This window comes from Manihot esculenta, chromosome 8, assembly GCF_001659605.2.
Source record: "Manihot esculenta cultivar AM560-2 chromosome 8, M.esculenta_v8, whole genome shotgun sequence".
In the NCBI taxonomy this organism is placed as follows: Eukaryota; Viridiplantae; Streptophyta; class Magnoliopsida; order Malpighiales; family Euphorbiaceae; genus Manihot; species Manihot esculenta.
This window is the reverse complement of record NC_035168.2, coordinates 36,395,337-36,409,301: the sequence shown is the minus strand read 5'-3', so window position 1 is coordinate 36,409,301 and position 13,965 is coordinate 36,395,337. Positions and strand designations below refer to the sequence as shown.

Here is a 13,965-nt window from a genome sequence, read left to right as displayed (position 1 = left end):
TCTAAAACCGAACCGAACCGAAATTATCGATTTTTTAAAAATTTCAAACCGAATCGAACCGAAAAAAAATAAAACCGAACCAAAATTTTAAAATTAATTAGTTCGATCGGTTATTTCGATTTAAACCGAATATTGCTCACCCCTAATCATGGTGAGGCTTGTAGACAAGGACAATACACAAAAGGAGAGATGACTATTATAAGCAAACGCTTAACTAATAAAAGGGTGGCCTTTATTTGCAACTGAATGCTAACAAGGCCTTTTTGAACGAAGGTCTTATTGAGGTTTACATGGTAGTTTTCACCTTGTCTTGGTTCCAACCTTACATGAAAGGAGGCTGTCGACCATCTGCAACCCTCAGAAGTCATTGTATGGTCTGAAATTGACCACTAGACAATGGTTGACAATTTTTTGTATTGCAGGACGTTGAGAAAATTTAACACTAAGAGATGATGAGGGAGAATTGTTGTCAGAGGTTCCAAGTTTTTAGAGATTGATTGGTGAGCTAATTTAGCTTTTGTGTGAAAATTGGAAATGTCAAAATACCCTCTCAATATTGTAGGAATTAAAAATCAGATATCTTGTGACGTGCTTGGGGACGTAGCTCATATGGTAGAGCGCTCGCTTCGCATGCGAGAGGCACGGGGTTCGATTCCCCGCGTCTCCATTTTTGCATTTAATTCACTTTGTGCGTTTTGCTCTTCTCCAAACGTTGTCGTTCACGTCACCGCGGCAGGCTTTGCATCAGATTAGTGTGAATTGTGTCTATAAGAGCGGAAATGTTGGAATGAAGGAAATGAATTGTCAGCACCAGGTTGGCAAATCCAGAAACCCCATCCCCTTCTCTGGTGGCGTAAACTCCTCGCCGGCGCCGACTTCTTCTCTTTTTCTCTACGCGTAGCTTGAAAAATCAACTTTTAAAGCACATCCATACACACACAACACATGGTGATTATCTACCTGTTTTTAGTATATATATTAATATAATTTATTTAATAAAAAACCCAAAAGGTTGAATAAGTTCTTCGCTTTGAAATAATTACAACATGGAATTCAAGAAAAATAAAAGAATGTAAAAATGCAAATGACGACAAGACCGCACTATAAATCCAATCTAGGCTTCACCTCTTATTCATTTTTAGCAGATAAGCAGACACTAATAAAAAAAACCATAGTAACAGATTCATTAGTCTCCAAATCAAGAATCAGCTGTTACTGCCCAACCATGACCGCCGACGACCACCACCACCACTCCTGCAAGTTCCTCCCCAAGAGGATTATCCTTGTTCGCCACGGCGAGTCAGAGGGCAACATAGACACAGCCGCCTACGTCACAACCCCTGACAACAAAATCCAATTAACCTCATTGGGTCTAGCCCAGGCCCGTGTCGCTGGCACTCGTTTGCTCGATCTTATATCTAACAGCAGCAACTCCACCACTAACTGGCGGGTCCACTTCTATGTCTCCCCTTATCAGCGTACCAGATCCACTCTCCGGGAGATCGGACGGTCGTTTGAGAGAGAGAGGATTGTTGGGGTTAAAGAGGAGTGTAGGATCAGAGAGCAAGATTTTGGTAATTTTCAGATCGAGGAGAGGATGAAGGTGATTAAAGAGACCAGAGAGAGATTTGGGAGATTCTTTTATCGGTTTCCTGAAGGAGAATCAGCTGCTGATGTTTTTGATCGCGTTTCAAGTACGTTTTTTCCCTTGACCTGGTCGTTTAGTTGATTAATTTTGCTAATGGGTATTTTTTTTCTTCTCCTGTTTGTTTCGTGAATGTAATATCATAATGAACTTCTTTACATTCTGTTTTTCTATCATATGCAAATTTGATTATGAGGAAAACCGTGGGATAAGCAAAAAATAGAACTCAAAACATGAGTTGAAGCATAGCTGTTTGTGTTTTTATCCTGTTTCCTGTTAATGTTGAAAAGCAACTTAATTTTGCATTAGGAACTGTGATGAACTGAGTTCTATTGTCTCTTCAAACATGCTAAATCAATTAGCATAGTTAGTCAGATCACCTTGGGCAATTTTACAACCAGTTTCTTTTATGCCAAAGATGGTTGTTTTCAAAATGCTCAATTGAATTGGTAGTTTAGAGTTTAGACTTGGATGTGGAATGCTAATATAAAGAAGTTGAAAATGGATGAAGAATATGTTTCTACACAGGGCTTTTATTTTCATATGTGGGCATATATTGTTTATGCTATTGAACTTTTAACATGCTTTGGCTCTGGGAAGCTTTGATATTAGCTGATGATGGTTTCACTTGCTTGCTTTTATAATCCAATGTATTCTGGTAGATCCAACTGACAAATACATGATTTCACATAGCAGAAAACTAGCAAGAATAGTGCACTTCTCCATTAAGTAGCTGCATTTGAAACATAAAGCGAAAATGATACCAACTTGGATTAGTTAAATGACAATGGAATCTAACATCAGGAAACATGTGATTGGCAGTTAAGAGTATTAAATTCAGTGCTGTATTTCATGAGTTATACATTAATTTAAGCTTCGATTAATGGGAAGAGAGATATTTCCCACATGCAAATGTTCTTTTTTCTTGTAGAAGTTCTTTTCTCCAATATTTTAAAAATATTGTTACAAATATATTTACATAGTATAAAATATAAATTTCATGTGGCTGTCAAACTATTGGGATCATAAGATAAAAGTTTGGGTGTTAATTTGGCTAATTTGAGAAATCCATTAGTTCGTTCTTATTTAAAAATTATTCAATTATAATCTCTTTATATTTTGAAAAATTCAACTTTTTAGTTTATATCTTAAAAAGAACTGTTAATCGCCTTAAATATTTATACTTTGATATTTAACAGTGATGAGTTATTTTAATAGAATGAATATTTCAGGTTTGAATGTATTCTTTTCTTCATCTGGCAGGTTTTCTGGAATCTCTCTGGAGAGACATAGACATGAACAGGCTTCACAAGGAGCCTTGTGAGCTAAACCTCATAATTGTTTCGCATGGATTAACTTGTCGTGTATTCATGATGAAGTGGTTCAAGTGGACGGTTGAACAATTTGAGCATCTAAATAATCTCGGGAACTGTGAGTTTCGAGTGATGGAGTTAGGAGACGGTGGAGAATACAGCTTAGCAGTTCATCACACAGATGAAGAAATGCTGGAATGGGGAATGTCCCCTGAAATGATTGCTGATCAAAAATGGCGAATCCATGCCAATAGGGGTGATTGGAATGACAACTGTTCCTGGTACTTTGATGCTTTTTTTGACCATCTCAACACTGATCTGGATAAAGAAAGTGATGAACAAACCAATGATTCTTCAACTAAATGTGTGTAAGCTACCCAGAAATTAGATGTCAAATTCTTATGATTTATCAATTTCATGTAGTTGATCCTTGTCAAGAAAACACATGGAAACTGTAGTTGTTGTTGTAGATTATTTTCATGTGGGTAAATTTTAACTACTTTACACGAAACATCTCCATTCTTAACGATGATTTAGCAACACATATTCAATTTTTTTTAATTATCTGTTCTTAACGATGATTTAGCAACACATATTCAATTCTTAACCATGATTTATTGAGGTGGACAGTTAGATAAAATATTTTGAATTGAATTATATTAATTTTTAAAATTTTGAATTATATTAATTTTTAAAATTTTAAATTAAATTATAAAATAGTTAAAAATTTTAAATTTTTTTATCAATAATATCTATTTAAATAGCATATGAATATAATAAAATAATATAAATCATTTTACCACATCATTTATACATCGAGTTATTTATACATCGAGTCGCATAGTATCATAAATAGATATTCCGGATAATTGGGAGAAAGTTTTCCATTCCTTTAGCCCCGAAAAATATATAGCTATGAAATAGGAATTAAACAGAACAGAATTGATTGGATAGAGCGGTAAAAATATCTGTTTCTTTCATATTTTGAATATGAAATAATATGTTAATACTGAAATATTTTTTTGCAATTTAAAATTTAAATTTAAATTTAAATATAATTATGATAAATTTTATAATTTTAAATAATTTTATTAATTTTTAAAATTTTAAATTACATTATAAAATAATAAAAAATTTTAAATTTTCCATACACACAGGCTTATAATTTACTAAAACTTTCATTTCATTGAACTCGTTCTAGCTGTTACTTTTTCTATCTCCTAAATCTATATGGAAAAATGTTTTCAGTGGGACTGAAAGTTACAAAGTTGATGTATTTTATGTCTGGCAAAAGAAAAAATACAACGTTACAAAGTTGACCGTTACTAATATATATAATCTCATAATTTTATTAAAAAAATAATTTTTTTAATTAATTATTACAATCAAATGCTTAAAAAAAATAGAAGGGACATTAATAAATTATTATATAATCGAGTCATAATAAATTCGGATTAACTTCATATTTCACTGTAGCATTACTCGAAACCCTAAGAAAAAAAAATAGAAATGGAAAATTTTCAATCAACTTAAAAAATTTTCAATTATTGGCAGTTTCCTTTGTGTATCAGACAGAAATCAGTAAACGGTCATCTTCTTCTTTCTTTCTTTCTTTCTTTTTCGGAATTCATTTATTTTAAATAACCCAGCACATTGGACACGTCACACATACAGACAGAGTCTCAGAGAGGAGGAGAGAGAGAAGACATGCCATGTGCTTAGCTGCGATCAGATTAACTAACGATGTCTGCCCTCCATTGGCTGCTTTCAATTCTCTCAAAGTTTCAATTTTTCCCCTGAAGAAACAAAAAGCAACAGACAGAATCATTAGAGAAAGCTTTATGCGTTAACCCAAAACTTATCAACTTGTATTTTTCTGTTTTTCTTTCACTCCCTCACTTTATTTTTATTCTCACACCGTAGCAACAGATCCACGAGTAAGTCTTATAAGTCTCTTGTACACTTTCTAGGGATCTGGGTTTCCTTTTCTTTCTCAAAAAATTCATACCAAGACATTGCTTTTCCTCTTTTGCACTCTCATTTCAACTAAAAGAGATTCTACACCTAGTTAAAGTGTTGCAGATGTTACTGTAATAGTCAAATTTCTTACAGTCAGACCCAGATCTTGAAAAGGGTGTATTTTAAAATGCTTCAATGATGGAGCTAATACTCGATTATGCGTCCATGTCACAAATCTTCTAATGGGTATCGGATGCTTTTTCTTAAAAAAGTCTGGTTTTGTTTCTTCTTAACTGGGCAGTTTATTCAATTCTTGAAAATCGAATTTAAACCAAGTTGATTTTGGGTTTTGTTTATTTTTGAGTAAACTCTTCGATGGCTTATCCATCAGAGCATTATGGGTTGTGTAGTAATGGCGGTTTAAGGATAGTTTTGGCGTTGGTGGCTACATTCTTGGTTGGGTACATTGCGAAACCCCAGCTGTATTCAAGGGAGAGTTCAAGTAATCAAACTTTATGTCCTTGTGATTGTGATTGCTCTGAAGAGATTGCCTTGTCCTTACCATTAGGTCAGCTTTTTACCTCTCTGAAATGGATATGCTGGTTAATTTGCATACTTGAGTCTGTTCGTTATCATTGAATTAGATTATTAGACTTAATAGACTTTCAGCATAAGCATTCACTCTGTTTTAGCAGAGAATGCAGTTTGCAATTTTGGTCTTTCTTCTTGTTAGCTACTACAGTAGTACACCATTTGATTTAAACCATCTTTCCAATGAAGTCTGGTTAGCTGCTGTTATCTAGCAAAACCATGAAACTGATAGAGTCTGATTAATTTAGGGAACCATTTCCACTAGATAGCAAAAAAAGAATTGATTTGAATTCTTTTTTTTTTTTTTCAAAATGAATAAAGGAAAATGGGGGGTTAAAAGTTGCAAAGTTATTGTCACTGTTGTCCTTCTTTAAAGATTTTTGTTTTCTTTTCTCTAATTTTATTTCAATATCTATTCTTCTGCAGGATTTATCAACAGCTCATATTCAGGTCAGTTCTATATACGTGTATTCTGCTAGTTATTATTGCTTCATTTATTCTTTTTTACAATTGCTGTTATCTATCCATGTCATTTTTAAATTTGGAAATCTAGATGGCCATCTGTGTTCACTGGAATTTAAATTCTCAGAAACATCCCAGTGGACAACATATGTGAAAAATGGGAAATCAACCAAAGAATCTCCACCCAAATAGTTTAATATCACATTGCTGGAGAAGCTTGGTGTGGCTTGGAACTTGTACACATATGTTTTCGCTCCTCCTTTCTTAATTGTTCAAGATGAGTCATGTATGATTAATGGTCATCCATAATACAAGATCAAATAAGAAACCAAGAAATCCAACAGAATGAACAGTCATTTAAACTAATGTGACCAACTCTGGAAAACATTCGTAGTAGAACCATTGATTGATTCTTATCCTATAATTTTCACATCATCAAATGCTTCTCCACTATGTGCAGACTGTGGCAACCATGACCCAGATGTGCATGAAGAAATGGAGAAGGATATAGTAGCTTTACTGTCTGAGGAAATTGATTTGCAGAAAAGAGTGGATAATGATTCTTCTGAGCACACCAGGGCATTAATAATGGATGCTAGGAGAGCCTCTTCACACTATCAGAAAGAAGCAGAAAAGTGCAATGCTCAAACAGAAACTTGTGAAGAAGCAAGGGAAAGGGCTGAAGCAGAATTAGTAGAAGAGTATAAGCTTTCAGCATTGTGGGAGAAAAGAGCAAGAGAACTTGGATGGAAATATAACAGGAAAATGTATACATGATGCAAATTTTCTCTTTTACAAGTAATGTTAGGCTTTGATTTGCAATTTGTGAAATAGCTTGTATAACCAGTATATTAGCATGCAAGTTTGATGTCAATAGTCTTGAAGAATTGATGTTGCTCTGCCGTCAATGTAAAGGAAATTAAACCGATGAAATGGTTCTGTATTCCCAAACTCTGATTGAAATATTTCTTGTTCATTTCCTGATTGAAAACCCAAATGTTCCTTATTCTAGTTTTATAGCAACTAGCCGATTTACTCGAATTTCTGGAGGAAAGTGTTCAAATTTTTATTTGACAAAACAGTCACACAACACAAGACATACATGAAACCTGACGATTGTGTCCACTCATTACAACTGCATTGCACTGCCAACAAAACAATGGAAACTAGAGGTAAGTCCTCCATGCCCTTTTTTTTTTTTTGAGAATTGTAAGAAAAGACCCTGCTATATCTCAAGATTGTAAGACTTGATGCTGAATAACTGTGACATATGTGTTGGTCAATTATGAAGCATTCGAGTCTGTAAACCAACTTGAAAATTAAAGTTGCTTCATCAAGTCAAGTATATACTATCTAAGACAGCAAATCCAGCTGCAACTCCACCTTCATTTGAGGATGATACCTTTGTCCGCATCAAGTATCCACACTGGTCATTTATAATAACTTTGTCCTTGTTCCTGCTTGTTGCAATACATGAATGTTAGAAAAATTTGTTGAGAGTATGACATTGATCATTTTCATATTATATGTTTAAACCCTTTTTATATAACTGACCAGCATTTCACTAGATATGCATATTATTAATAAACATCTTTTGGTGCAGAGATTGTGTACCTCAAGTAAGCACCGTAAACTCCAAGTTCTGATACTGCACGATCTTTATGACAAATGCCATTTCGCACCAAAAATGTGGAGGAAACAGTTGGAAAAATTCGTTGCATGAGGATGAAAGCAGCATCTTCTTCAGTTCCATCCCTCTGCAATCTTTTAAGGTTTTGCTTCACATCATCACCATAGATATTGTTCCCTGAAAATAAATGACTCGTTTTTAGACATCAAGACCACAAAATACTCATCACGCGAGGAGAATATGCGAATGAATTTCAGAAATAAGGAACCTCCGCCTTCTCTTTGGGGCTTCATCACAAACAGATCAGGTCTCTCAATTGCTCTGTTGATGATATCTGTATCATCCAAACTCCACAAGCCGGCAAAGCATTTCCGTAACTTGGCAATGTCCTCTTTATCATCAAGAAATCTGTAAGAAACTACTCATATTAGACCCTCATAATCTTTTATTAGGACTATATCAAAGGATCAAGCACCTAATCCACAGAAATCTGGACCACATAGAAAGTGCTTGTCATGAAAAATTCATTACCTCTCAAGCACATTAGGCTGTGCAAGCTCTTGTTGAATCTTCTTAGTGCCTGCCAAATGATAAGATATGGATGGACACTTGACAGCTAATGACTGCTCCATGAGTAGCCTAGCTCTCCATTCCTACAACCAAAACAAGTATGAAGCAGTAGAACACCATCAATGAAGAATATTCAGAGCATAGAATCATCATAACGACAGAGAAACTGAGAATAATTTTAAGTCTTGCAATCTAAATTGATTTGAAACAACCAGGAAATAACAAAGTAAATGTCAGGAAGCAAAAAGTAACTGGAGAAATCTGAAACAGGAAAGCAAGCACAAGGACAACGTCCAATCCATCTATTTATGTTTCATTACAGTTACCCTCACGTCAAAGCTTCTGTTCACCTACCCAAAAAATAAGTTTTGGGTCCCGAGACAAGAGATTCAACACTCAACATTGGAGCACAAAAAAAAGAAATTAGATTGTAAGACATATTAAAATGAAGGAACATGAATAAACACATACTGCTTCTGAAGGATAATCAGTTGGTGCGTACCCAGATCTAAAATAGATCACGGCAATTGCTTGGCCAGCTCTGCAAATGTATACATTTCATACATCATAGTCGAAAATAGACAAGGTAAAACAACAAAACTAAAGAGGATATACTAAATTTCCAAGCCAGAAATAACATACACAGAGAGTGTTCCATCTGATAGAAGTTCCCCTTCTGCATCAATTTCTGCCAATGTTTTCCGAATAGCTTTTACGTTATGTGTATTATAAAAGCTAAGGAAAATAAAATATCTCAAAAGGACTGCTGAAAAAGCTTTAGTCGACTAAAATAAATATCTGAATAGAGATTTCTGAAAAGTGATTTTTGAGAAGTTCTTGTTCCATCTTCCAAAAACCAATTCATCCAGAAATTGGTAAAAGTATCATCAGCTTTCTCAACTTGTAACACATGAAACTACATGTCTTTATAATTATCTGCAATCATACCTCAGAAACTACAATGTCCAGCAATGAGAGCATAATTTTTACACGAAAAGGATATTTTTCCTTCAAAGCAGCACAAAGCAAATGTTGATCATACATGTTGTGCTCCTCAGGCTGAACAACAACCATAACTACAGCCCTATACAAGTGTATCAAGAAGTATAACCCATATGAACACAGTAGGAGCAGCAAGAGATAAGAAATGGAGCAGTCATCAGACCTAACCTTGGGTTATTATACTCAGTCCAAGCTTTAGCCAAAGCCTCAGCAAATCGATTGACAGTATTGTTGCTTGGAATTCTTTTGGAATCTAATCCAAGGTACTCTCCATAATGCTTAAGCAAGCTCCTGCAGAAATGAATAGCCAGCGCTATAATTCTCTTTTGCTTAATTTTTGAGATCATTAGATTAGAATACATAACTTTTTTATATTGTCACCCAAAGGGTACTGTGTGCACCTTTTTTTTTTCCTTTTTGTGCGTGTGTGCTGGGTGGGAGGGGGAGGGGGTGTTTGGACAGGGGGCATTGTGTTTGAGATTGAGTACCCAAACATTTCAGGCATTTGGATGAGGTGCAAAATCTTGTTACATGATAGAACAATAACAAATTATCAAATACATGGAACAAAATTACTAGCTAGGTCACATGAATACCTTTCAGGCAGTTAATGTTATTGAAAATTGGCAAACACTAAACTCTGACCCTATTAACAGTCAGATCTACATTTGATCCCACAACAGGAAACTTTGTAACTCAATAAAAGGAGGAGGTGCAAAAGTAGTATGCTTAACTCTGCTTCACTGGTACTGCTTACTTCTACATGTGAACTATGTAGCCATCCATTGCTATAAAGTAACCCAACAATACAATGACCAGCCAAACTTGAAAAAACATTTAAAATATCCTTGATAAATAAGATAACATTTGCAATTTTTTTTTAGTGAGACAGATATGGCCAGGAAGAAAGCATAAGACTACAAAATCGATATAAGTTTCTTGACCTGTGAAGCTCACTGACAAGACAACTGAGGCCAGGAAATGAACAGGAAATTGTATTTAGCTCTATTTGGAGGAGTAATTTAGTTTGTTCATCAAGCATGTAATCAGAGCGATGTAAACCCAATCGTATTTCCTGTATAATTTGCAAAAGGAAAAGTTAGCATTTTTTCAGCAAACTGTTACCTAAATGAATCAAATAATAACATAATATTCATATATAAAATGCGATCCAAGTGCCTTGAGACATAATTACCTCTATTTTGTTCATTTCTAGCATCTTGGAATGAATATCTAAAAGTCTTGATGTAAAAACATCTACTTTCTTTGTTCTACAGTGTCAATAATAGAGTAGATATCAATTTCACAACCATTCAAATTTAACAAGAGAATATAAAGAGTGAGCATAAAATGCACACAGATCCAGAAGTGATGAAGCTGGACAAAGAAAAGGAAACAACAATCAATATAACTGCGAAATTCTGAATCTAATCAACAGCTCCATTTGAGCTGGACCACAAATGCATGATAGTTGATACTGATCTGCTAAAGTTGCAGGACACAAAGAGACAGTAAAGCTAAGGACAGTTAAAAGAGAATGTGAAGGTACTATCAGTTTCAGTTAGATCTTTATAACTTTCACCATGCACAGCTTTTTTAACGACCTAATATTCAATTTGAACATAGAGGATATTATAGCATATTAATACATCTTTCAAGATGGTTCCAGCTCTGAAATAAGCATTTATCAAAACAGATGATAGTGATAATGATCACAACCACAACAGTTACATCTCAGAAGTCACTACAAAAGACGGGCAAATAATAAAAGGAGACACTGTACTGAAGAAACATGTAGCAGTCCACAATCCAAGAAATGATACCCTAAAAGGTTTAATTACAGCAACATTTGTCAGTAAAAATAAACAATAAAATGTATGAGCGTCCGGGATGAAAAGTACCTGGACAATGAGTCCTGCAGAAACTTTCCATCCAAACTCACACGATCAATAAGTTGATTGAATATGGGCGCAACCTCACATGCTAACTTAAAGTGATTTTCTGGGAATGCCACGGGCAGCAAGGCAAATGGAGCATGTACCATCCCCACGCCAGGTACTTTTCCTGATCTCTACGAAGCAAATAACCACATTATTCCTATCTTATATTACATATACCGTTTTGCAGCAAAGGTTAAGAGTACTTTAGATGAAAGTTTTTTTTTTTTTTTTTGTTTTAATTTACAACACAAGGGGAAAAAAAGAAGAAAAGAAAGCAGTCTCCTTCTCTTCTACTGTTATCATTAACAATGGTGATGAATTTACAAACTAGCTTGAAGAATATCGATCCACAATAGCTAATCAAGTATTAGATTGCAACGAGAAACCCACCAAGAATCTTCTCTCAATAACAATATTAACTCCATTAAGTTGCTAAAAAGGTGAAGAAAAATACAAGCAAATTAGCTATCCTTATAGGAATGGCCTTCATTTTCAAAACGAATAAAGAACCACTTTAGTCATTATATATACAACCATACCGAATTTACAGAGAATTGATAAGAGAATTTTTATGCACAAACCTGAACATTTTTGTCTCCAACAACAAGACCATGGAGAGAGCTCCAGACAAGAGCATCATGAACCATCTTTTGAACCAATTCTTCATCGATGCCATGAAAATCAACGAGGGGTTTTGAAACAATTCCTGCTTGGGTCTCCATCAAACTTACTCTGGCACGCCTCAAAGGCACAATCTTTGCAGACGAACAAGGAGAAGTAGGTGAAAACTGGTGTTGGAAAATAAAATTGTTGGTGGGTTTCTGGAGATGAAATTAATAGTAGGAATGAAAGTAGACTTTTAAGTTGGTTTTAAAATTTGATGCGTGATGAAGAAGATGGCAAATTATGACGTCAGTAAAGATAGGGGAAGAGGGGCAGAGAGCAGAGGAATCAGGAATAGGCAGCACTCATTTTGACCATTCTCTCCGTGGCCACAAAGAGATTACAAAGATTCCATGGCGGTCCAAATCCAATACAGAGAAGAATTATGACTTGGATTATGGCAATGGGAGCATCTTTTTGATTTGTTTATGACGGCCAAAGTGCTATTTGGTAGGCTGCTTTAGCTTTTATTTTATAAACTCTCCTCGTTTACTGGTTGAAGATAGCAAGGTTTTGGCCCTATGTGCATTTGCTGAGGAATCACAAAAAATTGTTCCAAAAATATTAACCTGATTTAATTTGGTAATATATAAGTTTCACGCTCATAATAATTAATAAAAAATATTTCCTAAATTTTTTATAAATGAGAAAAATAATTGCATAATTGTAGTTGGGTTGTTCATTGAATAATTGCATAAAATTTAGTTGCAAACGGAGAATACTTCTGTACTGGCCATTCCCATTTCTGGTTTTGGGCCACAGCATTGCTTGTGGGCATTACAATTAATTGATGAGTGCCTCATTTTTCCAAATTAAACAAACACACCATTAGCTTAGACCCTCTTTCTGCAAGCAGCAGCATCCAATTCCATGCGCAAATGTCACGGGCTTAATGATTCCAACCCCGAAAATCGCTTAAGCCGTGCGGCACTAAGCTCAGTCCGTCGAGCTAAGTCAGCCTAACCTCACAATCACGCAACGGAAAGTAATTGAAGGGTTGTGAAGAGCTCAGCCAGCTTCTTGTGGGATGAAGGAAGCAAGACAAGCTAAACTAGCTAGAAGGGAAGAGAATTGGGGAAAATGGCTCTTATATTACACTTGGAAAAATTTACAAGACAAGAATACAAGAAAGCTCACAAATGTACCACAAAGTGTGTACAAGATGTCCCAAAGGCTATTTTGGTGTAGGAGGCTCCCACTCTCTCACTCTTCTAAGTTTCTTGTTGCCAATGGGGGTATTTATAGGCAAATGAGGGAGTTTAACCGACCTAATCACGTGGTTGGTGTTTTTCCACGTGTCTGCCCCTGTTTGGGCGGTTTGGGAGCAATCTGGGACGTTCTGGAATTTTCTGGCAGATTCTGGCAATGAACCTCGTTTTGGCGTGCTACGGGCCCGTGCGCCCCGCGCGTCCTCGGCTCGCCCGCACCTCTCTGCCCGCGCCTCGCAGCTTCCAGCAGCGCCTGGAGAATCCTCGAAGCTTCTGGAATTCTCACGCGTCTTCCAGCCCGCGTGAACCTCATTTCACCGCGCGGCCAACCAGCATCGTCCCGTGCGCGCGGCCCACCAGCGTTCCTCCTCTGCGTGTGCGGCCCACCAGCGCGCCCCATCTGTGCGCTCGGCCCGCCAGCCTCGCGCGGCCTACCAGCGTGCCCGCTGAACCTCATCTGCGCCTGGACATCTCCGGATGCCCCTGGAACCTTCTCGAATGTTCCAGCCCCATTGAACCTCCTTCCATCTGGCGACGCCCCTTGGCTTCCAGCACCTTCCCCTGTGCTGGGCTGGCCCAATTGCACCCCGTTGGGCCTGCCACTCGCCAGATTGCCTCCATTGCCTTTGCCAGCCCGTCTGGCCTGCTGGGCTCCACGCCTGGCCCAGTCTCCAAGTGAACCTCGCTTGCTAGCCCTCCTGGCCCGCAAGTCCGCCTGTTTTCCCCAACAGTGCCAGTCACCTCTAGCACCCACGGGCCCGTTCAACCTGTCTGCTGGCCAATCTGCCCCAGTTGGCATTTTTCCCCTGCAACCAGCAGCACAAGCCTGTTGAACCTCATTTGGGCTGCCACACAGGCCCAAATGCAGAATTGGCTCTAACAACCCGTAAAGCCAATTTTCCTTCCAATTTTGGGGGTCCTTGGTCCCAACACCTTTGGACCGTGACATTCTCCCCCACTCATACCCGCGACGCCCTCGTCG

The 13,965-nt window shown here is 36.8% G+C and overlaps 3 protein-coding genes and 1 non-coding gene across 5 annotated transcripts; 3 read left to right on the top strand and 1 right to left on the bottom strand.

Annotated features, from left to right (window-relative positions):
* The first annotated feature begins 594 nt into the window (after positions 1-594).
* TRNAA-CGC lies at positions 595-667 on the top strand. Its single transcript has one exon. It is a non-coding gene; the product is annotated as a tRNA-Ala (tRNA).
* A 153-nt stretch (positions 668-820) lies between these two features.
* On the top strand, positions 821-3,494 carry LOC110620187 (phosphoglycerate mutase-like protein AT74H). Its single transcript, XM_021763814.2, has 2 exons — positions 821-1,694; positions 2,909-3,494. Exons 1-2 carry the CDS (start codon positions 1,079-1,081, stop codon positions 3,328-3,330), a joined length of 1,038 nt encoding a protein of 345 aa, XP_021619506.1. The 5' UTR covers positions 821-1,078; the 3' UTR covers positions 3,331-3,494.
* Positions 3,495-4,624: 1,130 nt separating this feature from the next.
* LOC110620974 lies at positions 4,625-6,961 on the top strand. The gene is made up of 3 exons (XM_021764933.2): positions 4,625-5,485; positions 5,935-5,958; positions 6,431-6,961. The coding sequence occupies exons 1-3, from the start codon at positions 5,293-5,295 to the stop codon at positions 6,745-6,747; spliced, it is 534 nt and encodes a 177-aa protein (XP_021620625.1). The 5' UTR covers positions 4,625-5,292; the 3' UTR covers positions 6,748-6,961.
* Positions 6,962-7,017: 56 nt separating this feature from the next.
* Positions 7,018-12,231, bottom strand: LOC110620972 (glutathione synthetase, chloroplastic). Of its 2 annotated transcripts, none has more exons than XM_021764932.2 (12): positions 11,694-12,231; positions 11,074-11,243; positions 10,368-10,443; positions 10,117-10,247; positions 9,341-9,463; positions 9,174-9,254; positions 8,813-8,893; positions 8,642-8,711; positions 8,132-8,253; positions 7,869-8,008; positions 7,585-7,777; positions 7,018-7,427 (listed from the first exon to the last, which is right to left on the bottom strand). In XM_021764932.2, the coding sequence occupies exons 1-12, from the start codon at positions 11,832-11,834 to the stop codon at positions 7,304-7,306; spliced, it is 1,452 nt and encodes a 483-aa protein (XP_021620624.1). In that variant the 5' UTR covers positions 11,835-12,231; the 3' UTR covers positions 7,018-7,303. The 2 variants fall into 2 exon arrangements, with proteins under 2 accessions (XP_021620624.1, XP_043815048.1); XM_043959113.1 differs by having other exon boundaries at positions 11,074-11,236; positions 11,694-11,832.
* Between the last annotated feature and the right edge of the window lie 1,734 nt (positions 12,232-13,965).